At 37.7% G+C, this 25,941-nt stretch overlaps 1 protein-coding gene across 1 annotated transcript; it reads left to right on the top strand.

Moving 5' to 3' along the window:
• Positions 1-21,260, top strand: SLC16A5 (solute carrier family 16 member 5). Its single transcript, XM_015815046.1, has 5 exons — positions 1-47; positions 6,733-6,965; positions 16,356-16,499; positions 17,019-17,864; positions 20,250-21,260. Exons 2-5 carry the CDS (start codon positions 6,746-6,748, stop codon positions 20,489-20,491), a joined length of 1,452 nt encoding a protein of 483 aa, XP_015670532.1. The 5' UTR covers positions 1-47; positions 6,733-6,745; the 3' UTR covers positions 20,492-21,260.
• Positions 21,261-25,941: the final 4,681 nt, after the last annotated feature.

Genomic DNA, 25,941 nt, shown 5'->3' with positions numbered 1-25,941 from the left:
GAGGGAGCCGTCAGCCCCGCGCTTCTCCCCTTGCCCGGGCTGAGCAGGTAAGAGGCAGCAGATAGACTAAGTTCCCGAGCCGGAGTCACTTCGGCGAGATTTTTTTGAGGGGGGCCGCGGGATCTTAAAACTAAGATCCATCCCACTCCGAGTCTTTTCCTTCCTTTTTCGCTTCTCCACCAGTGGAGCCGGCAGCGTGTAATCAGCGGGAGAGGGGTGGGGTGGGGGGAATCCAGCAACACGTGTCTGGGACAGCAGGCTTTTCTTTCTTCTCAAAGGGCAGGCAGCGGAACTTGAGCTTTCAGTTTTCACACGAGAAAACAGCTTCTCCCGCTATGTTTCCTGGAACCCGGCCTGAACCCTAATCAGTCTCTGCAAGTTGGCCGATTGTCCAAGACCGTCGCTTAAGACGGCGATGGGAATTCCCAAGATACAGTTAGATTGTGACTGAATCAACCTCAGCCCCCGAACCGTGTTTTCCCGGAGAGAAGGGCTCCTACCTTGGGGCTAAAAACAGAGGCCTATTTCCATCATGGCCCCGTGGTGGGCTCTGAAAACTAATGTACAAAGATCCAGACTAAACAGGAATGATGATTGCCATTTTATTCTAGGAAAGTCGAAGGCGACACAGATCTCTGTAACGACAGGAAACTAGTGCTGTTTCTGCTCTTTGGAGAGGCAGCTGAGTTGTGAAATGCTGTCATGGGGAGGGGAGTTGTTGAGAGATCTGTGCACTTGATACTCCATTCACCCATGAAGTGATTAACTCATCAAATGTACCAGTCCCCAGGAGAACTTTGTAGGGCTCCGTGAAAAGTTGCAAGAGCAGGGGGAGAAACATTCATTTGAATGCAGTCTGCGTTCTCCGGCTAAAACTTTGCTTCTGGATCAGGAGAATTCTTTTAGTTACAGGAAATTTTTCCTTAACCGTTCTACAGCCTGAAAAAGTTGAAACCCCCTCCCCCCCAGCCTTATAAGATTATGACGTAGAGCAGACACTAGGTGCTTCCAAATGAAAACTTGTGAAATCATTGACAAATTATTGCACAATTTTATGCAATCAAGAAATTCATTGAAAATTCTCATTTGTTTTTCCAGCCTGTTTTTGCCACTTTTTTTTTTTTTTTACTGTGGGAACATCTAGAGTTTCTTTTTAAAGGAAAGAGTAATATAACCCCACAAAAAGAAGCTTTTTAAATGTCAGAGAAATTTGTCATTGTTCTCTGCCTATTTCCCTTTGTAGGTATCATCACTTTTTTATCTTGGTTGTCAGGAATTTTTGTGGTATTAAAACAGTACATTTTCTTAAATATTAAAGGAACAATTAAACATCAGTTAAATGAGTGTGTTATAGCATTATACTTGTATATATCTATAACACCCTTTACAAAGGTGAAAAAACCCTTTCTCATTTTGTTTTAACTACAGTAAGAGAGGTAATAAACATGACCAATACTTTAAACATCAGTATTATAAAGGTCAGTACTTGTAAAAAAGAATTCATTTAAGTTGTGATTTTTATACTAATGACAACATAATAAAAAAAGCCAGACCGGGTGTTAGCACTATTTAAAAAAATGTGTTTGTTGTTTAAATAAGGTGATAAATGTTGCACCTATGGCAAAGGGCACAGGCTGTGATAGGCTAGAAATAAATTAATGACTACAGTATATCAAAAGGATACTCCTTTAAATAGTTGGATAAGGGTTGGACATGGCTAGGATATAATGAAATGCATATTCAAAAAATGCATACTATTTCTAAATAGTAGGGAAAGTCAGTTACAATTCTACTCATAGCTCTTTAAGGGCAATTTTTTGTATTAACCCAGGAACTCTTTAGAAGCCCCTGATAGTTCCTCCACTATACTATACTAGAAAACTTCACTTGAGTTATATAAAATTACTCAGGGTAAAAAAAAATCCAACTGTAAAGCAAGAAGAAAAAAATGTGCAGAGGGCAGTAGCCTTTTTAAAGAGTTGCTGCAGAAGAAAGTAAGGCAGCTTCCTGAGATAACCCAAGAGATCTTATGTAAAGGAGGTCCTCAGAGCACTAATTAAGGTATAGTGGCCATAGCAGCAGTCTGTGCAGGCAAATGCCACAGACACCTCATACAGTGCCTTCAGCATGACGCGCCCCTCTGGGCCCAATGAATCAGTTGCTAAGGTAATAATTGGGAGGGGGGCTGCAGGTGGGAGTGGAGGGCCCCAGTTCCATTTGTACTGGATTAACAGTTGGAGCAGCTGTTTGGCTGGGCCTAACTGAAGGGCCACCCACCCCTGCTTTAGTCTTGACAACCGCATTCTGAAGCTCTATGATCACAGTTCCTTTTTTTATATTTTATTACTTTATTCCTTACATTATTGGCCTGAAATGTTAGCCTGGGCATGAAATATGGGGGCGTGTAGCTGCAGGTGGGTTGAGTAAGAAGTGATAAAAAAATGCAGGAAGTGTTATTTACAGGGCCATTCATAAAAAACGCTTGCAGCTGATAGTAAAAACTTGCTGGCAGTAGTGAGCTAACGAATGTATGTAAGGGTGGTAAGAAACCTTTATCCCCTTTTCAAGGTGCCGGAATCACAAGTAATGTTCTCCAGTTAATTTGGTGGCTTATTGCTCAACTCTCCTTTGAGGTTTGGTCAAGAATGGACTCTTTAAGGTCAGTCACAGTATGTCATGGCATAGAAAAGGAAGTGTTCCTCAACTGATTCCTTAATAATGCCCTTCCTGATGTCAGATTAATGTCTGTTTAGTCATTGATTCTGCTTAGCCAAAAAATGCTGAGCAAAACAAGCAATCTTTTTGTGGCCTGGGGTGCACTTCATACAGTGATGGGATTCAGCCAGTTCGTACCAGTTCGGCAGAACCGGTAGCTAATTTTTTGTTGCCCAGAATGGACTTCCGGAAGCAGCATCCACACAGAGAACTGGTTGTTCACATATTTGAATCCCACCACTGATTTCATATATGTATATTGAGTAGTCATAGGTGGCTAGGCAATGTGATAATTATCCCACATCTATGTATAAGAATCATTTTGGGATCGGGGTGAGGGGTTAGGGAGATGAACTCTATTCTTGGTGATTGCATCCAGGCAATTTTCTGTAATGGGTTGCCTTTTGTATTTTTTCCTGCCTTTTTTAAAACTTCCTAGACTAGAAAACAGAAATACTAATCAAAGCCAACTCTGCTTGGCTCCTAAAATAAATCTGTATAAAGATTTGGTATACTTTGTGGGATTTTAGGGGGTCCAGTCCAATCTGAATTCTGGATTCTACAAAAAAAGATGTTTGGAGACTGTGCATTTACAGACTGAGGGTTTCAATCATTGTCTAAAGATGGTATCCTTTGTCTTATGTTAAATATTGAACAATCTTATTGTCATATATAGAAGATGTCCAGATATCTAAACTGATCTTGTGAATGACAGTGTAAAGTTCATAGTAGTACTGGGAGAGTAGAGGGCAGTATCTTGTGCTTGGTTATAGAGTCTGGATCCTTACACCAGTTAGTCACTGCTTCTGCTAGTGGTTTATATTGAAGGTTATCTGTGAGCAAGCACCAGATTATAATCCAAGTCTGATGAAAGGGAATAGTTTTTATTTCCCATTAATAAAACAGAGTATTTTCTGTTATATTTTGTATTAGTTTATCAAAATATCACATACAGAAATATAAAGAAAAATAAAAATAATTGGAAAATAAGGAAGGCAAAGCGGAAGTGGACAAAATGTAGGGTAAAGGAGAGAAGAAAAAAAGCAATTGATTTCTGACTCCTTTTGCATAGTAGAATAAGGTAATAATATACAATCTCAAATTTTTGCTTTTACATAGTGATATATATTGACCATTTCTGTAGCAACAAACCTATCTAATCAGCAAAACCCAAAATCAAAGTTTCATTTTTTCCACCTCAAGTACAAAGCAGTTTCTAAATAGAACCCAAATAAACTACCTACCGGTAAATCAAAAACGTCATATATTAATCTTCCTGCTAATATATTGTAAAGTTGTAGATCACTAATTATGCATGTGTATTCTTGTATGAATCTAGGATGATTCAAAAATAATGATTTAGGATCAATATATTAAGTATGACTATACTACTGAAATGGATTGCCCCATTGCCATTATGATTTATTCTTGTAATAATGAGATTGTCCTGTATCTGTTATGATTCCTCCATTCTTTCTATATGCTGGCTGTGGAATTCTGGGAGTTGAAGTCCACATACCTTAAAATTGTCAAGGTTGAGATTGTCAAGGTTGAGAAACACTGTTCTAGATTGTGGTTATAAAGGTTACCTAATAAACCAGTTGCACTAATCTTTCATGCAGAGCCCACAACACATGTTCTCCAATCAGTTTATTCAATGAATTTGGAGTGGAAAGTGGTTTGCTGGACATGTAAAGGTTCAAAAGAGTTGCTTTTGGTCTTCATGTTGAAACTTGGATCCTGCAGTTACATATTCTTCGTTCAGCATTAATCTGAACAAAGATTATGCAACAATAAGGAACATAGCAAATTTGGCATGGGATTTTATACCAAAGTATAAAGGAAAGATAAAAAGATCAGCACAGTCTTAATTAATGGAATTCTCTTCCAGAGCCAGAAGGTCAATCAAAAGAGACACATGTACTACTACTACTTTTGATAGGATTCATGGGTTTGAAAACAGACTGCTGCCAGCATGTCCCCCATTAGCCCTAGTTGCCTAACAGAAGAGGGCTAAGATTGTAAATTCCCACCTCAATTGGTGTGGCAATGGCATTTGAAGCAAAGAGACTTGCGAATGGGAGCATATTTAATTCCGAGCTAGCCTTCATCTGGCTTTACATTCTTAATTATGCAAGAATAGTTATTTAATTCTAAGAAAGAATATTCAAGTTTACTAGTTCTCTCTCTCTCTCTCTCTCTCCCTCTCTCTCTCTCCCTCCCTCCCTCCCTCTTCCTTCCCCATTTTCCGCCCCCCCCAAATGTTTGTGGGCAGGGACTGTTTTAAAACCTGTTGATTCCTACCCTGAAAAGTAGGATTTAAAAAAGCCCTGATGTCAATGCTGCTAACATCGGATGTTCTTGCTTGACAATATATGAAGATGCAGACATTTTCTATTTAACCTGTGTATTACTTTTAGAGTAAAAATTAGATGGTGCTGGAAGGGAGGGGGGAAGAATGTGCTTGGGGACTAGTTAGCCATAACAATATTTCACTAGAGTATTCTTCAAGGCTAGTTGTAATAAGATGAGATAAATGCTGGCAGGTTAGAAAGTTCACACTTCAAACTAATTGGAGAATGTGATTAATGACTGTTAAATGAAGGAGTAAGTTATGCTTAGATACTGTGTGTTGGGGGAGGAGAATTCCAGATTTTGGCTTCTCTATGTACATGCCGAAGCTATGTTGCAAATTAAAGATTCTTTAAGGTAAACAATGCCTCAAAGTTCTTTGAAGAGCTTCTTCTTTCGAAACCATGACACCTTAATTAAATAAATAACAAAATAAAGACATGTCTAAAGTATAAAAGAGCTGTAGAGGCTAATTTATCTTGCTTGAGAAAGAAAAGAGGAGGAAGGGAAACTGACACTGTCCTTGAAACTGTGAATTATTTCCTGGTGAGTTTTTCAAGAGCAGCAGTACAATCCTGTTCCTGACAATATGTATATTTGCTTTTCTTGGCTATTGGTGGCTGGCTAAAATGACTGCCCTACATATTTCTCTCTGCAGAATAAATATATCTTATTTATTCAGTCAGATTATTTCTTTGTCTCTATTACACATAAAATAAAACAGATGGTGCCTTGGTCTTATGAACTCGTGTAGCCTGACAAATTATATGTGCGCTTTATGAAATCTTAAGTCTCTCTTTAGATATCTTCACAAGTAACACCAAAAAGCATTGGGAAGGGGGATTCCCTTATACTTTTTAACAGACAGGCAATAGAAGATATCAATAACACTTTTCAATCATTACAGATTTTTTATGGAGGGGGGTACATACATATGTGAATATATCCTTAAATCCTTAAAATCTATAATGGCATAATGGAAGGGATTTGAAATTTAAATCCTGCTATCCAAATACCTGAAGTTACACCCAGGAGCAGCAGAAACTTGTGCAAGAGCATTCAATGCAAGTCTGGTTGTGAAAAACAAATAATTGAAATTTACAAACTTTGCCTTTTCCTGACTCAAAACATTTATGATTCTCAGTCGAGACAACGAAATGGCATAATAGAAGGGATGTGAAATTTAAAGCCTGCTGTTCAAACACCTAAAATTACACCCAGGAGCAGCAGCACTTGTGCAAGAGCATGCGTTGCAAGTCTGGTTGTGAAAAACAAATAATTGAGATTTACAAACTTTGCCTTCTCCTGACACAAAACATACTTGATACTCAGTTGAGACAATGAGGAAACTCCATGGGCCAAAAACAGGTGAAAGGTAAAAGCAGTGAGAACCCAGTACTAAGTAGTGGTCATTTGCCACTGGAGATGTGCCCAACCCATTACCTACAGTCATTCACAATCTTGTGACATAAAGCAAAACATACAAAATAAAAGCCTGCCAAATAGGTTGGTGTGATTCCAAGAGATTGTGACTGCAAAGCTCTCTATTAAAACTGAAATGAACTACTTTCTGCATGGATTGTAGGGCAGTAGCTCCACTGCTGTCGCCTTAGCACTGATCCAGCTATGGTTCATCTCTTCATTTTTCTGCTATCTTCCAATTAGGCACTTTACAAAGATGCTTCAAGAAGGAGAGGCATCCCCTAGAATCTTCAAAGACCAGGATGGAGGATGGGCTTGGATGGTCTTAATAGCCACAGTGCTGGTTCAAAGTCTAACACTGGGTTTTCCTTCATGCATTGGAGTCTTCTTCAAGGATCTGCAGCATGATTTCCACGCTACCAATAGTGAGACATCATGGTTTCCCTCCATCATGACAGCTGTCCTCCATGCAGGTGGTGAGTATTTTGTTTTTATTCATAAGCTTTCTTCTTAAATGTCATCGTGGTCTCATGAAAAGAGCACAAGAAGATCAATTGCTAACTAGCAAATAATGTTCTACCAAAGAGAGCTACCAAAATTGGAATGTTTTTCTCTTCAAGCTTTGACATGTGGTTCTATTTCTAGACACAGAAATAAATCTTCCTCCCTATTCTCCAACAGTATCTTCTTTTTCCTCCAAAACCACTTTGTTTCTACCTGACATCTGTAATAGCATGAACAATGGAAAGGATTTCCTAGATAGATTGTGGGTTTTTTCTGAGTTCTGTCTATCTGTTTATCAATTATCTGTCTGTCTGTCTATCTATCATCTATCTATTTATCCATCCGTCTCTTTGTCTCTATCTTTATCATCTATGTCTACCCTGCCTTTATTATTTTTATAAATCTCAAGATGTGAACATACCTAATATTCTTTCCTCCTCCTATATTCCTAGCAACTACCCTGTGAGGTGGATTGGACTGAGAAAGTGACTGGCTCAAAGTCATCCAGCCAGTCTTCATGTCTAGGATGGGCCTAGAACTTGCAGATTCCTGGTGCCATAACCACTAGCCCATACTGGCTCTTTTTAATTGCTTAATTTTAATTAAAATTAATTTTAATTGCTATTTTAATTGCTGCTTTTTCAAGTAATGTTAGGCCAGAAAGCTGATTAATTTTAATTGCTTATTTTTTTAATTGCTGCTTTTTCAAGTAAGGTAAATCGAGAAAACTGTGAATGAAGAATCCATACTGAGTTAATATGTGCATATTTTATCATATCATTGAGAAACAGTTTCATGTAGAGATGAAGGCATCAGAAACTACACTGTGAACTCTAGTTCCCACCTTAGATGCAAAGCCAGCTAGGTGACTTTGGGTCACTCACTCGATCCAGCCCTAAAAAGAAAGCAGTGACTACACACACACATACACTCTTTCTCAGTCATATCTCTTTCTCACATACATACTTAAAATTGTTTCAAACAAAATATATGTATTGGCTTTCTTTTCAAGGCCACTCTGTGCTCTGAGCCTGTGAGAGGAGTACTAGAATTTCAGCCAATGGACACCACCCTTCACATGACCTTGAGTTAAAGGGGAAAGTATTAAGCCAAATAAAATCATCTGAGATTTTTTTATATCAGACAAATCTTTGTTACAGTTATTGACCAATTCAAAATAAGAAACAAACCAAGGGGAAAAAAAACATTGGCACAACTCCATTGGCAAGATCTAGATAAAAGAGATTGAATCACTAAACCAGTTCTTAAAGAATCAGTTGGTGGACTCAACCAGCCGCATCATAAAATTGGGCCACATTGAGGGCTCATCAACATAATCATTTTGCTGAATTCTCCTCACATGTTAGAGATGAGAAAAGAACATATTGATTTAGACTGTGTGGTTCCCACATCCTGCCTTTAATGTACATTCAAAACAATGCTATGCTCTATCGGGCCAGTTGAACAGAACCAAATTTACATTATTCCAGGGCTTTTCTAAGCATCTTAGATTGTCCTCTTGGGGGCTTTTGTGTCAGGATAATGGGGAAAACACTTCTTGCATTTCCGAACACCTGAAATGAATCCAGACTTCCTCAGCAGTTGGCTAGCAATGAGATGGAGGCAAAGTTACAAGGAAAGTCCTCTGTGAATAGTTAGTGTGATGTCCTTTTGCTGTGGCAAGCAGGACATGTGGTTGAGCCCTAAGAGTAATATTTATCTGACAGTAAGATATGTCTGGTTTGTCAATCAAGAACAGAGTTCTATGAGTGATACAAATACCTTAACAGAATGAGCAATACAATACATGATAATACAGCATCCCCGGAGACACAAAAGCAAATCCCATCTTCTAAATTATGAAATTCATTCTCCAAGATTGCTGAGGAAAAAACATTAAGAGAAGTCGATGGAAAAGCCCTACACTACCTCAAAGTGGTTTGATGTAAAACTTAACTCATAGGTTGGAAAATATTAATCTCCCTCTCCACAGGATCACTGAGCAGGCTACAAGTAGTCCTTTGACATCATTGTTCTACAGATCTAGCTTTGTATTGCAAGCACTGAAAAATTATTAAAAATAAAAGAAAAAAATGGATAAGAAAAAGTTAACTTTTAAAAGACCGAGGGGTTGCATGTTCATTGAGAATGTACAACTGGAAAAAATGACAGTTGTCTCAGGCAAGCAGTGTTGTAAAATTAGTGAGAAGACAGGATAGAGAAAGGCAAGAACAGAATTTTAACTGCATCAAAATGGATTCCCTGCCCACTGGTGGGTTGGAACCCAGTGAGATGCATATTTGCGCCCCTCAGAAAAGCAGTAGACTTGCTCAAATATAGATGTTCAAATGTAGTTCTTGCTTGTAGCTTGTTATTATTGTAATTATTATTAGGGTTGGTTGCACAATCAGCCAGATGTTTTTATGGCTGGTCGCACAGTCACCCAGACATTTAGACTGGATTTGACATTTTTATCTACGGTACCTATTGAGTTCTTCCCAAGGACCTGTGATAGGCAGATGTTCTTGTTTGATGATGTTAAAGGTATCATCGCAGGATTATTACTTGTATGCCATCCAACTCTCAATGACTGTGGGTGGCTCACAGCAATCAAAGAAATTATTATAATATCAAAAAAACATTTAAAAATAAATATAAAATTTGTAGTGCTTATGAATATTCTATCTAGGAGTTATGCTTATAAGGCTTTATTCCTAGGCTTATAAATGTCTTAAAAGCTGGTTGGGTCCTGAATAGTTTAACAGTGTATTTTGCACACCTGCAAGATTTCATTAGCTTCCTAGTCCCTTGGGTACCAGGAACACCTGGTTATTATCTCTTTTATAAGTGGGCCTGTGATAATATTGCGTCAGATCATTAATCTCTGGTATTGTTGTGCTGGCAAGGAAAGGATTATGTTCTCTACTGAGTTGGGAAATTTAGTGAAATATTTCATTTGGTAATGATTTCTTTTGCCAATTAACCTATATTTCATAATAGGCTTTGCTTGCTTTTATGTAATGCATGTATTATATAATCATTAAATAATAGCTGGGACTTCTAATAGTATAATATGAGCTGTTTCTATTGGCAGGTATATTCATTGCTCGTTACCAGAAGGCACCATGCAGTGTTCTTGATGAATTTGCCCCTTTACTTATATACTCTTGATCTACAAATAATATTCAGATATCAAACATTAATATTTATGGCTGCTTAACTTACTGAATGGGGTGTACAGGTAGTTCTCGACTTAGCAACAGTTCATTTAGTGACTGTTCAAAGTTATAACCTCACAGAAAAAAAGTGACTTATGACCATTTTTCACACTTATGACTGTTGCAGCATCCTCATGGTCACATGATCAAAATTCAGACACTTGGCAACTGACTCATATTTATGATAGTTGCAGTGTCCCAGGGTCATGTGATCCCCTTTTGCAACCCTCTGACAAGCAAAGTCAGTGGGGAAGACAGATTCACTTAATATCTGTATTACTAACTTAACAACTGAAGTGACTCACCTAACAACTGTGGCAAGAAAGGTTGTAAAATGGAGCAAAACTCACTTAACAACTATCTCACTGAGCAACAGAAATTTTGGGCTCAGTTGTCGTAAGTTAAGGACTACCTATAAATGATAAAATCTGTATGAAATCTCCACTACACAAAACTTCTTTTGGGCCAATGTAATCCTATGATTCCTCCTCCAACTCCATCTTATCTATAGGTACAGGTGTGGCAGCAGTCCCCAGATCTTCCATCTTAAACTTCTTCTCCAGATCTTTCTCTCTCCTGGCTTTCATGTTCCCACTGTTTATTTTGACAGGTTAAAGGGTTTTGGGGAGTAGGCCTATGCCTGTCATCCCAAAACTAAAATTTGATGCTTTATCTTGAAGTCCACCAATATCCCAAATTTCACCCTTCTTTTATCATGAATTTCTGGAAGCTTTATAGCTGACCAGATTCTTTTTTGCAGTTTAGTAAGATGGACTACTAGATAGTTAAGGAAGATAGACTTTTTTCAAGTAGAAACTACCCAGAATTGCTGGAAATCTGGCAGCAAATACATCTAAATAATAATAGTAACAATTGTTGATAAGAAAGATAAAAATGTCTGGATAGTGGACTTTGCAATACTTGGAGACAGCAGAATACAAGAGAAAGAACTGAAAAATCACAAAGTATAAAGACCTAAAAGTAGAAGTAAAATGACTTTGGCAAAAGAAAGCAAAGATAGCATCTATAGTAATAGCATCTTGGGTGTAACTCTAAAACATCTGGAACACCATCAAATACCATCAGCATTGACAAAATCACTATGAGTCAATTGGAAAAGGCAGCTTTATTTGGAACAGCTTACATATATCTTGTGATGGTATCTTTAACATCATTGAACATCTCCCTATCCTAGTCCTTGGGAGGGACTCAATAGGTGGACAGAAATACCAGATCCAGTCTTAATATCTGGCTGCCTGCGTGACCAGCCATAATAAATATTATTTTAAAAATGTAAAATAAAACAGGTAAAGCAGATAATAACAAGACCTAGCAAAGGCTAAGAGCAGGAATATTGAAGAAAGAGATAAAGGAGCTAATTCTGGCTACACAAGACTAAGCCTTAAGAACAAATGCATACAAAACCAGAATTGAGAAGTTGGCAACAGATAGCAAGCAAGTGCCGCCTCTACAAAGAAGGTGAAGAAACAATGGACCACCTGGTTAGCTGCTGTAAGATGATCACACAGACTACTACAAACAACAGCATGACAAAGTAATAAGAATGGTGCATTGGAAGATGTGGAAGAAATACCATTTGCCTGCAAGCAAGAACTGGTGGGACTATAAAATAGAGAAAATCATAGAAAATGAAGAACCTAAAGTGCTCTGGGACTTCAGAATTCAAACAGACAGGCACTTGCCACATAACACATCAGACTTAACAATTGTCAATAAGAAAGACAAAAAAAGTCTGGATAGTGGATGTGGCAGTACCCGGAGACAACAGAACAGAAGAGAAGGAACTGGAGAAGATAATAAAATACAAAGACCCTACAAATAGAAATAGAACAACAGAAAGCAAAGATAGAACCAATATTAATAGTGCCTTGGGTGCAATCTCAAAACTGGAGTATCACTTGAACACTATCAGCATTGACAAATTCACCATCAGTCAGTTGCAAAAGGCAGTTTTAATTGGAACAGATTACATCTTGCAACGATACCTCTAACACCGTAAAACATCAACAGCTGCCTATACCAGGTTCTTGGGAAGGAGTTGATAGGTGGATTAAAATGTCAAATACAGTCTGAATATCTGGTTGACTATGCGGTGAACAAAAAATATAAAGCAGCAGCAGTTTAATGAAGAATAGGATCTGAATATTAATAATCAACCTTAAAGTTCCAGTCTTTCTAGGTTTGAATCACAGTGGATCAGCCTTGACTTTGGTTGATCCTTAACTCACAATCAGTACAGCTTGTTTTCTGCATGTGCTTCCAGAGCCCACATGAATGACTTGATTATGTAAATTATTGAGAAGGAGGAAGAGATATTTAAACTCTACCCTGATTAATCATGCAACTGGATAATGTTAAATTGTGAAGGCAAAAACATGATTCTTAGATTTCTCTAAATAGCTTCATGATCTTTAATATTTAATAGTAAAAAATAGAAAGATGTATCAGGAAAAAAAATCTTATATTCTGGGTGTTGTGTCCTGAGCCTGCTGAAGCATTCAGCAGGCTCAGAAATGTTGCAAATGGTCCCGGGCAGACCAAAAGTTGCCCGGGACCAGACTGGCTGTCGCCAGCCTTGCGCGCATGTGCAAGGCGCGAAAACAGCCGGATTTCTATTGGCTGACACTGTCTGGGTTTTGGACACTATAAAAGGCCTGCGTGCCTTTTTGCTGTTGCTGGTTGTAAGAAGAGAACAATAAAAGAAGCTTGTTTGTTACACCATGCGTTGCCTCTTAATGTCTCTAACCTGCAAACACAACACTGGGCATTTAGACAGTTATGAACCTATAAGATTGACTGAAATGTAATACTGCTTTAAAAAAGTTTATTGACCACATTAATCTAGGATTGGCAGCCTAACCAGAACAAAGCATTAGTTAACTTTTGTACCATAACAAGGTTAGGTAAACAACAAGCATAGTGAATGCTGAACAACTTACATGAATGTTGTCATTATCTGCATCAGAATAGGAATACTTCCTTGTTATTCTCATGTCATAGTCATATTAGAGAAACATTTAATATTTCTACATTTTAAATGTCTCTAAATATGAAAAGGGAACTTGGAACATTGCCTCTTTCAGAGTGGGGTTAGTACTGCCTGCCTCAAACGAGTCAGAAAGGACTCTTTCCAAAAGGACCGCCTGAAAGGACAGTATCTCAGTTTTGCACAACTTTCATCCAAATTTTAGTGTTTGTTTTCTGGAAAGGTTTTGGAAAAGGTGGTGGGATTTTAGCTATAGAAAACCCTAAACTGATCACTAAACCGGAAGTCCGGTTTATCAGCCAGTTACAAATCCCCCTGGTGGTCAATCTCACATTTTTCTAGTTTACCAAGCAGTAGGTTGTGGTCTACTTTGTCGAATGCCTTGCTGAAGTCTAAGAATACTATGTCCACAGCATTTGGCTGGTTTACTAATTTAATCACTTTGTCAAAGAAGGAAATAAGATTGGTTTGGCATGATGTGTTTTTAACAAACCCGTGCTGGCTACTAGTTATAACTTTATTGTTTCTAGATGCTCACAGATCTGGTTTTTGATTATTTTTTCCAGTATCTTCCCAGGTATTGATGTTAGGCTTTATGATGTTCACTCTGTAAACAACCTAAAAATAGGGGAAAGGCGCAAGGTGTCCCTTTGGCCTGAATTAAACAACCACACTACTGATTAAGTAATATGAGTAGTTAGGAAATTTGCCATCATGTTATTCTCAAGGACACACAAGAAGAAGCGGGGTGAACTTTATTTGCCCAAGTAAGGCCTACAGCTGAGTTGACAAATATATGAGATTGACAGGAGAGAAAGGACACAGGGAACGACAGAAACCTCTACACTGTATGACCACATCTAGCTCCACCTCATGAAAAATATAATCTGGCCCAGCTTTCTTCAAGGCAAGTCTACCTGTATACTGTAAATGAGGAAGAGATCTGAGATTTCATTTGCTCATATTAAAAGTTGCCAACATTTGTTTAAGAGAGCTCACATGTCTTTAAGAAGCAGATATTCGTGGAGGGAAACAATTCTTGCCCATTCCAAGAACTTTCCAGGTATAGGGCATTTGTTGCTGTCTCCAATCTGATCCAAAGGGAAAACAAAAAGATCTGAACTTTCTGAGGTCTGGGGCCTCTCATCTAAATTTCAAAGCTCAGAGCAGAGCAGGGTGTCTTTCATGATTATGGCTGCCATCTTGACCCCCACACCCGAGGCAGTTATGATTTCTGAAGTAAAATTGGTTGCCCTGAGAATGTGCCTGAGAAAATGCAGATTTATATTTAGATATATCAATGAATGAATTTATTTGAATCTAATTGATTATAATATTCTACATAGATAGAGAGGGAAATTTTAAGAAACATTGTGTGAATTGTATATTTATAATGTTATTGTTTCTTTTGTAATTGACCACCATATCTCCACGCTGGCTCTTAAGCTTCTGTTGATGTAAAATGGAAAAATAATAAAAATTGTTTATATAAAAAAAAAGAAAATGCAGATTTATAGCAGAGAGCAAGTCTGAAATTTCAGAGGCGCAAAATTCTATCCTTTCCACAAACTAGTAATTCAAGTGCGGCCTTGTCTAGTGCAGTGGTTCTCAACCTTTTTAATGCCGCGACCCCCAACCGGTCGTAAGTCGAGGACTAAACTGGTCGTAAGTCGAGGACTAAACCAGTCGTAAGTCGAGGACTAAACCGGTCGTAAGTCGAGGGCTACCCAACAGGTCGTAAGTCGAGGACGTTCCCTGCCCAGGAGCGCCGCGCATGCATGGTTCCGCCCCCTGCGCCGGCCGAGGCGTAGCTGGCAAGCGGCAGAGACGGAGCAGGCCGACCACCAGCTGGCCCAGCCCAAGGGAGGTAAGGCACCCGCCGGAAAAGGGGGAAAAAATGGCGGATAGCCTTGCTTGGCGACCCCTGTGAAATGGTCGATCGACCCCAAATGGGGTCGCGACCCATAGGTTGAGAACCGCTGGTCTAGTGGAACAAAAAGAATCCAAGAAGGCTGCTTAGGGAAAACAAATCAAACTCTACTATCACACCCTTTCGCACTAGCAGCTACTAAAATGTCAGGTGGCCTTAGCTGTCATGCCCTTACGATCTCCAGGTGGAATGGTAGCTCTTTTTCAGAGAGACACCATGCTGGCTCAGGAATTCTGGGAGTTGAAGTCCACGAGTCATAAAAGAGCCAAAGTTGCCTACTCCTGGGCTAGTCATTCTCTCTCAGTCCTAGGAAAGAAGCAATGGCAAAAACCTTGCCAAGAAAACTGTAGGGCCTCGACCAGGCAGTTTCTAAGATTTGGACACAATTAAACAGAAGGGAAAAAAAACCCAGTAGTAAATATTAATAGGAAAAATTTCTCTACAACAAATTACTGCTCACAGCTTCTTTCTTCCATCTCAGGGGCGCATTCCTCTTAATTTTACATTCTTCTTAAACAAAATGCCTCTCTTCAAATTACTTTCCTGCTTCATCTCAAGTGTTTTATGTCAGTTATACTGAACTTGTTCCTTGTTTGGCACAAGATACTTAAATTGATATTATATTCAGATCCCCTTTCATGCTCTCAGATAAAATCTTGCTTTTTAAAAAAAAACATGGGGATCATCCAATTCATCTGCTGAACTTTCATCTGAAACTGGCATCCATATCATACTTCTGTCCATACATTTTCAAGTTCAGATTCCAAAATACTCTTAGCATTCATATACGCTGAACATAGATTGAGAATAGACATGCCAATACTCTATATAGGACACTTATGGGGTTTTTTTCAAACACAAGATTATTTTATCTTTCTTCAAAATTCTATCTTTATGTAGCATAGCTTTGACTATGTTAGCAGCAGCAGCAGAAACAACAAATCTGCAGGGCGGAGCCCAGAACATAATGTGGAGGCGTTGAACGAGGATAGGGAAGACCCAGGTTTGTGCTTGTCCATTATGGAAACTCACTTGACTAGTCATATTTTCCCAGCCCAACCTACCTCCCAGGTTGTAGCTGTTGTAGAGATAAACTGAAATGAGATTCCCATAGGATATAAATCTAACAAATGCAACTGTTTGACTATGCTGATCACTATACTTTTGAATTTGAATCTGAAATTGGTGTTTATTGTTCCCTTCTCAGGTCCTCTTTGTAGCATTTTGGTGGATCGATTTGGCTGCAGGATAACAGTCATGGTAGGAGGCCTGCTCAGTGGAGTGGGCATGGTTGCCAGCGCTTTCTCTAACTCACTTAGCGAGCTTTACCTAACAGCCGGATTCATCACTGGTGAGTATAGTAAAAGTACAACAGGATGGTTTGTATGACTTCCTGTTTGGTTCCTTTTCAGAGTTTATAGAACTACATAACATGAATCCAAGTTGCAAATGGTGATAGATCCTCTACTGTGTGTGTGGATTGTGATGCTGATTTAGATGCTGAGTAACATTTAAAAATCTCATCTCAGTTATCTGCAATGTGGTGATTACATTATCCATGATTGCTACTTCAAATGTCTTCAAAGGAGTAGTGCTTTTAATAGGAGGAGGGGTAAGATTCTTTCAGAAACCTCTGAGATCTATCAGATACATTCTTATTGGAATTAATATTAAGTAATGTAGATTAAGAATATTGTTTATATCCCGCCTTTGTTCTAAGTGGTACCCCAAAATAATTCATTTAATATACTTTAAGCAACGTGGTAGGTGAATTCTGATATTATAAACATACCGTACATACAGAGAAATGAATAAAACAAATGTTATCACTGCAGACTCTTATCATTTTTCTTTCTTTTTTAATTTAAAGGCCTGGGATCATCTTTTAGCTTCCAAGCAGGTGTCACTGTACTTGGTTACTATTTTATACAACGGCGAGCATTAGCCAATGCCTTGGCCTCTACTGGAATCTCCATTGGCATGACAGTGTGGCCACTAATTTCCCAAAACCTGCTTGATGAGATGGGCTGGAGAAACACATTTCTAATCTTTGGGGGAGTGTTGCTGAACTGCTGTGTGTGTGGGGCTGTGATGAGGCCAGTCCCAAGTAAGCTGTCTGCCCTTTCACTGAAATCTTGTTCAGAACAGTCAACTGGAGGAATGCCCAATGGAAACACTTCGCATCATAAAGAACAATGTCAGTCAAGATTTACTGTGTGTTCCCAGACCCTGAAGAAGTACCTAGCTTTTGATGTCTTCTGCAAGAACAAAGGCTACCAAATCTATACCATTGGAGTTACCTGGATGGTGATGGGTTTTGTTCTGCCTCTTGTTTATTTGGTACCCTATGCCATCTTGAATGGAGTGGAGGAACAGAAAGCAGCCCTCCTAATTTCCATTATTGGATTCATCAACATATTTATGCGCCCAATTGCAGGCCTTCTCTCAGGTCTTAGTGTCTTCACTGGCAGGAGGATCTACCTCTTTAGCTCAGCTGTGATGCTCAATGGCCTGAGCAACCTCATCTGTGCTGCGTCAGCTGAGTATAGTATTCTTGTCGTCTACTGCTCGGTCTATAGTGTCTCCATGAGTGTCATCGGTGCACTTCTCTTCCAAGTGTTAATGGATGTAGTGGAAATGGACAGGTTCTCTAGTGCCTTGGGTCTTTTCACCATCTTGGAAAGTATCACCATTCTTATTGGACCTCCTCTTGCAGGTAAGAAGTATACAGCAATTGGGCCAGGAGGTATTGTTGGCACAGATATTGCATGTAATCAGAATTCATTGTATGGTAGCACTTAGCCATCAATCAGATGGCTATCTAGCCTCCACTTGAACACAACCAGTGAAATGAAGGCCACCATATTGCTTAGTTCCATGCTCCCTTTAGCACTGGTGTTACAATTCTCTGCAGAATGATTACTACAGCTTTAAATAGCAAGTATTAAGGTTTTAGAGATTTAAGATTACAGCAGTCAGCATAAAAAAGGATTATGTAGGAGTAGCAGCCCAGTAATTAGCTTAACAACTGTCTTTGATATAAGATCTAGTTTTTATTTCTTTTGCTTTTAGCTCTGATATCTATCTTCTTGTTTTTCATAGTCCTTACCATAGCTAAATTTCTTATTCATCTTTCAGTTGTTGCTAAATAATCCAAATCTCATAGTGATCCAGGTTTGGGCATAGATCTGAGGAAAACAAGCTTCAGACCAGCATGGACATGGAGATAGAAAAAAAGTTAAATCACCTCCTTGCTGCTTCTCTTGTCTCAGTTGCTTGCTTTCTTGAAAAATTAGGATATATTTTAGCTAAAATATAGGCATAAGTAATTAATATATCACCTTATATCAAGTCAAACTTGATACATACAGTATGTCTGTATAGGCATCGTGTGAATTTCAACAAGATGATTTATCCTTACATATTCCAGGGAGTCTCAGTTAGCCATAGTACTCTGGTGTATATCCAGTGTTTCAACAAAAACAATGGAATCATATGTATACAAGTTAAAAAGTATTGCTTTAATTCTTGAAATTAACATAGCATATTCTGAATGTAAAAATAAAATTCTGATTACTGTGGAATCAGTTGCAACACTGATTTCCTTCCTTCCTTCCTTTTTCCTTCCTTCTTTCCTTCCTTCCTTCCCTCCCTCCCTCCCTCCCTTGCAATTGTATTCTTTGGCTCACCCAAAAATCTTCTAAAAAGGTTTTTGAAAATTTCTACTGGTGAAATTTTAAGCATTTTTACCTACAAGCGAGTCCTGAGGAATTCAGTGAATTTTTCTCCTTGGTGATCATGCTGATACTTACAAAATATATCACAGTGCTTAGACAAAAATATTTATTAATTAAATAAGAGATAAAAATTAAAGAACAAATGAAATACATTAGTTTCCTTTCTACCTGTACAGATTAACTCTTGAACACATTTGGTAGCTTAAGTTAGTTTAAATATCTTCTAACATATTCAATTCTGAAATGAATAAATATATAATTTAAGGACTTTTGTACAAAATTTCACAAAATGGTAGAGATCAATCGAGCCATTATAATCAGCTGAATCCAAAGGGTTTTTATTCTCTTTAGAAAGTCTGTTAACAGAAGGGGCAGGCACTTTTCATCAATTCTTCTTACCTGTACTACCACCAACACACATCAGGACTCTATCCAAACCCTCTAGAAAAGATTTTGATACTTTATAGTGCACTCAGCCTTCCATCTTTCTGAGGTTGGTAAAATGAGGACCCAGATTGTTGGGGGCAATATGCTGACTCTGTAAACTGCTTAGAGAGGGCTATAAAGTACTGTGAAGCAGTATATAAGTCAAAGTGCTTTTGCTATTGCTACTGCTATTAGTGGACGCTGAGAAACACTTTTTCTGATATCCAGGCAATTTCAATATCTGAAAATCTGAAAGTAGAATTGTAAATCCATATGCTGCAAACCATTTTTTCATTCTTAAAATGCAGTTGTCTGTATAATTAGCAAATGGTGATACTGTATGCTTTTATTAAAATATACTGGAAATGATGGGAAGCAAGTATTAAATTACCCGCAAGGGACAGATAAACATCTGAAGGGATCTAGAAACTCCTTCAGATAAGAAGCAGCTGTAATTTTCATCTTATAACAGGTTGCGAGAGATGGATTGCTATGGAAAGTTGTTGAAGAATTATATTTACCACAGAGAGTTAATAAGTCACATTGATTAAATAGACATTTCCTGTTTCTTTAAATGGACATTGAATAATTGAACAGCTCAGAATAAATCTAGGTGGCAATAAATCTAGGTGGCAACTATCAGTTAATACTGATAGTACAAGGGTTAGGAATGGCAAAAAGAATGTGAAAGTAGAAGAAAGCAAAGGTAATTAGAATCACAATGATTCTGGGTCAACAGTTAAATTGAGTTTCTTATCTGTATTGATGCTCTTCTGCCAAATGTAGGAAACCTACTGACTTCACGGGTTGTGCTAGCTCTAGAACAGACTTCCTAAACCTTTTGATCCATTGGTGGCTGAGTATTCAGATATCCCGATTCTACATTTGATCGCCAAATAGCTTATGTTTTTCTTAATCATGTATCTTTTCTGTTTCAGGTCTTCTTGTGGATGTTACAGGACACTTTAGTTATGTCTTCTATGCTTCCAGCTTCTTCATGGTAACAGCTGCTCTGTTCATGGGTCTTAGCTTTTGCATGTTGGAAGCCAAAAACAAACAGAAAGAGGTTAATAAGCCACTCTCTGAAGATCTCTCCAAAGGAAAATACGCAGAGGTGCCAACTGAATTTGTGCCTATGAAGAACAGTCCTCCTGAAATAATGTATATAACAAGCATCTGAAGGCAAAGGAGCTGAAGGAATATTGTATTATGCAAAAATGCAAAAGCCAGGGGAAGGGACATCACGCAGAGAAGTGCCTCTTTTTCATGCTCACCTCCTTCCTGCTACAATGGTCTACTCAACTGGGTTCGGTTCAGATTTCTAGAGAAATTATCCAGATAAGAAGAGACACAAGCACTAAGGAGCACTTTAAACAAAATGTATAAGATGCAATTCTTATGACAGCATCTGATATTACTTGAAGTATAGCAAATTATCAGGTTTTCTTATAGACTCTTAGTAAAAACAGGACATTTACCCTTTCGGTTAACTATCTCGTTCTCTAAAACAAGCAAGCCCAGCATATTATTACTTATACAGGACATTTGGTTTTGGAGAAGTCAATTGGTTGCAATTAAGCTTGTATTGAAGTCAACTGGTGGACTTCTTTCCAAGCGTAAGTGCAGAATTCTTATTTATTGATCTTTACTGCTAGTTTCTTGAATGTTAAGCAGAATTGTTCATCCCTGTTTTATCATTTGAGGGCATTTTCTAGAGGAATGTATCATGTATAAAGCAGCCTGAGTGGAATTATATGCACTGCTATAACCAAAGTGAATATTTTCTGCATTTCAAAGCCTTTTTATGGAGACAATAAAGTCTTAATCCCAAAACTGCAACTTGAAGTAAAAGTGGACAGTTCCAAAGTGCCTACGCATTAACCAATAGTGGCTTAAATTTTTCTTCCTCTTTGAATGTATGTTGCTGCATGACACTTTCTAGAGCTGTGGTGGTGCAGTGATTAGAATGCAGTATTGCAGATTAATTCTGCTGACTGCCAGCAGTTCGAGTCTCACCTGCTCAAGGTTGACTCAGCCATCCATTCTTCCGAGGTCAGTAAAATGAGGACCCAGATTTTTAGGGGCAATAGGCTGACTCTGTAAACTGCTTAAAGAGGGCTGTAAAACACTGTGAAGTGGTATATAAGTTTAAGTGCTAAGTCATGACCATACAGTGAAGTGGTCATCTTATTTTTGGAGGGACCAGAAGATCCTATCACTTTCAAAATGTCAGTATGGTACAGGAAGTCATTTTTGTTCTTGTTTTTACTGGGGTATAAAAGACTTCGAATAGTCTCTGCAGAGCCAACTCTTTACATACATAAAAATATGTATAGGAGTAAAAAGGTAATCTTGTTGGTTTAAAGGAAATTAGGTCTTAGAAATGCTGCTTCTCTCAGGCAATAGGTTGAAATAAAGACCATTTCTGCTCTGGATTGGAATTCTCAACAAAACTATATAGTTAAGAGGATGTTATTTCTCTTAAATCTGTTTCTTAAAGGAACTATTTTACTCTGAACATGATTTGCTTTTCCTAGTTTCTTTTAAAACAGCAGTATTTATATTGGAACATGTATGTTTCAATCCAGGCTGGCTTACTTGCTTTTGACAGTTCAGATTTTCATTTAATATTCTACTCTTCCAATTCTAATCTCTCTGTAAACATTCAGCTTATTTAAGGCTTCTGAAGTCCATAGTGGTTTCTAATGAAATAAAATATTGACTAGGAACTCAAGCACTTAAGATTCAAAAGAGCAGATGTTGAAATGAAATAAGAAGGCAGTCACAGCCCTACTGATCAACCTAAAAGTTGACTTTATGTGAATTGAAATGACAGGAATGTAGGATTGGCCCAAACCGTATTTGTAGCCCAAGATTACTTTGTGCTTCGAATAACTGGGAGAGGATGGGGGATGGGGGTGGAAGAAGGGGAAAAGGAATTTACTAGAATTGGATGGAAGCTGAACATCCAAATGTTAAGTCCACAAACATGGTTTGGAAAAACCCTACTCTGAAAGTCAGACCTCCAAACTTTTAAAGTCTGGATGGGTTATTTTTCCAGCATGATACAATGAAAATAAACTTGCATATGTGAATCTCTATGAACATAGTGTATACAGAACAGAAAGAGGAGGAAAATCTATCCACATAGGACAAACAAAATGTATTTTCAATCTTAAAACACACTTCAGTTATTAAAAGGCTACCGAGATTACAGTGTGACAAGTCATGAAGGATACTTTGACCTATCTGTAGACTGTCTATAATACTAAGTGGAAATTTTAAAATCAGTAGCAGTGAGGGTTGCTGCTATCTTTATGCCCCACTTTTTAAGATGTCTTGGGATCATCTGGCTGGCTAGTATAGTGGAAACAGAAAATTACACTAGGTAAACTTTAGTCTAAATTCGTAGGTTTCTTACATTATATAAAACTAAATACCCTTAAGATCTAATGCAAGAATGTAATAAAATTTATTCAATATTAAGTATTCCCCATCCACTGAATGGAAACTTTTTTTTAAAAAAAAGTGTAAGCTATTTGATAGGCAGGTTGGTTAGATGGTTTTGGAACAGAAAAATGATACCTATATAGACTTTTGTCTTAAAGTAATTTGCAATGCCTTATTTTCATGATTGTGGTCAGTTTATTACTAGATAACTGAATTTATTTACTGGAAATTTTATGGGAAGCCTTTCAAATATCTATGTAAGTCAAATGTACTCAGTTACCATTGCAAACTTGGGAGCACTAAAGTGTATCAGTAGAGAAGCTTTTAAAATGCAACAAAAAGCCATTGTGCTTGTTTCAGGATTAAAAGACATCTTGTTATTTCTTTTCTCTGAATACATCATTTGAAAAGGGTCCAAGTCTGCTTTTTTTTCTATTCTTTTTGAATAAAGCCTCTCTACATAAAGATTTTTGAAGATACTGTTTCAGTTTTGCATATGATCAATAACATATATACTGTGGTGACTGTCTATTATTTATTTTCTACTGAAATTTCAAACAAAAGTTGATAATTATGTCTTTGGGAAAATACATGCCGGTAAGATACAGTTTTTACTGGAATAGGTCCAATACCCAAACCCTTGTAAGACTTCAGTATTTCCTCACTCGTCAATCATATGCTATTTTTACCCTGTCAATAATGGGCTCTTTATTTTCCTCGGTGATGGTCTCAAGGCCTTTTTAATGATGTTAATCATTCAATAAATTAACATTGAGAGTTGGGAGAGGATTCCTAAGGCCAAATTTAGCCCTTTAGAGATATGCCTTTCTCTTCTCTTACAACCATCCTGTAACTAGCTGGAATACTATGCCAGAAACATTATGCAGCGCTTTGCATTAATTTACAATTTCCTAGTTATATTTTGCAGTATCATCATTAGCCTTTTTGTTCATACCTCGGCTCACTTCTACCTTTAGCACCATGTTGTTTTTAGCCCTCTAGCTCATTGTGGAAGTCTTCTTTTCTACTTGATCACCCAGTCCAAAAGCAGAACTGGTTTCGTCTAGCTTTGGAAGTTGAAAGGCAGAAACACTCTGCTTTAATTCAATTCTGAAGCCAGAGAATACAGCACAACTAGTTTTATTATACAAGACAGAACTTGATAAAACTGAAGGAACAACCCTTCCAAGACGCTATTTTTGTGCACCTTGATCTGCTATTTCATAACCTAGCTAGCAGCTAGATTGCTTTTAGAAAAAATACTTATTAAATGACAGAACTAGTTTCAAATAGAATAAGTGACTCACTCTGTGCTGAGGAGTAGAGTGCCAAGCCCACCCTCCTCCTGATCCCTTAAGTTGCTGGTCTGCAGAGGAAGAGGATTGATAAATATCCAACTTTTCTCTCTATTGCCAGACTGTCCTCATGACTTTTCCTTTGGCACAGAAGCTGGTTATTCTTAAAGTTCCTATAATTATTCCATAGAAACATGACACAACAAACCTTCCAATTATTTACCTGTTCCTTTCTAAGGCATCCAGTACTTTTTATTCTGTAAACAACTTGCAAGCTATAGCAAGTTTAACATCGTCAGAAGATAACACACTTTTATGATTTTAGCCAGTCCTATAATGCTTCAATTTTCAACAAGGAACTTCAGAAGAAAATTCCTAGTTATATATCTATTTCTTCCATGGTCACAGTGAATATTTCAATGTTTTCCCTAGTCAAATCTGTACTCGTAATTTCTCCTGCAGTCCCAAAGATGCTTTTTTTTTTTCAAAAGAAAACTGGACTTTCTTGGTTTTTTTCTTTGAAAATGTTTCACTTCTCATTGAAATATTTTCAAAGGAAAGCATGTTTTCAAAGATGTGAAATGTTTTCAAAGAAAAAACCCAAGAAAGTCCAGTTGCCTTTTGGAAAAAGCACCTCTGGGACAATCATGGCCTGGATGATTAAGTATCTTCAAAGCCATTTCTCCTGCAGTTTTAATTTTGTCTCACTCCTGGTTCGAGATGGTCTTGACCGTTGGGAAGATGAAAATACCTATAATTGTAATTAATATACTTGCATGCTATTTGGAACACATGATACATTGAGTCCTTAGCAGTCTATTTCATTTACATTTACACTGATGTTTATTTATATATAGCGGTAAAATGCTGTTCAAAACCAAAGGATGCTAGCGGCCTGTATTCCATTCCTTCAGAAAAGAGATTAAAATAATAAAACAACATAATAGCAAATCAAATAAAAATTATTGGTCCTCAGTGACCATAAACACAATCCAGGATGTGGATTCCCAGCTTATTCCATTTCCTTGCTTTTATGACTCGCCTAAAAGTTAATAGGCTATCATTTGCCTCAATAAAATTTAAAGGAGAAAGGAAAAACAAAGAGTTAAAGAACTTCTCATCCCACAACTACGGCTTTTTTTATTTTTTTAGATTTTTTAAATTTTCACATAATTATAGGACTGCTAGGAATTGCACCATATAAAAAGTTACTTTAAATTTTAAAGTAACTTTTTAAATGGAGCAATTTCTAGCATTCCTATAATTATGTGAAAATCTAAAAAAATCTAAAAAAAATAAAAAGAAACCATTTTGAAAAATTATAAGGTTAGCAGTAATCCAAATATTAGTTATTTCCTCGACCAGTTACTGATGTCCCTGCAATGTAACTCCTGGTGTTTCTCCTCATAATAGTGATACTCTGGATCTAGGAGAAAACTCCATGGGCTAAAAACTGTCAGATTTATCCCCTTAGGGCTCATCAGCAAAATAGACCTAGTGAGGGAGGAGTGGCGGTAGTGGAGAACGGGAATAGTTTTAAATAAAGCAAGAAAAGAACGCTTCTATTCCCTCTCTCCCCCCCCCCCCAATTAAGCTGGGTAGGATGACCGCAGACCTTGCGGGAGCGGGGGGAATACCTAAGCAGGACGGGGACGTAATACGGTGATAACAAGCCCACAAGGACATTGTCATCTTGAGTTTGGTGCACCCTGTCGGCCCAAATATGGGAGAAAGGCTATTCCAGTTCTCCCTTAATTCTTTGTTAGCAATCCAAATTTTGAATATATATATATATATAAAAAGTAAAAAGACTTCTCTTTCCCATATTTGGGCCAACAGGGTGCTCTAAAAGAAAAATGCATTCATATATATATATATATATATA

This window comes from Protobothrops mucrosquamatus, unplaced genomic scaffold (assembly GCF_001527695.2).
Source record: "Protobothrops mucrosquamatus isolate PMUCROS unplaced genomic scaffold, P.Mucros_1.0 scaffold305, whole genome shotgun sequence".
Lineage (NCBI taxonomy): Eukaryota > Metazoa > Chordata > Lepidosauria > Squamata > Viperidae > Protobothrops > Protobothrops mucrosquamatus.
Note: the sequence above shows the minus strand (reverse complement) of the source record. Positions and strands in the feature narration are given on the sequence as shown.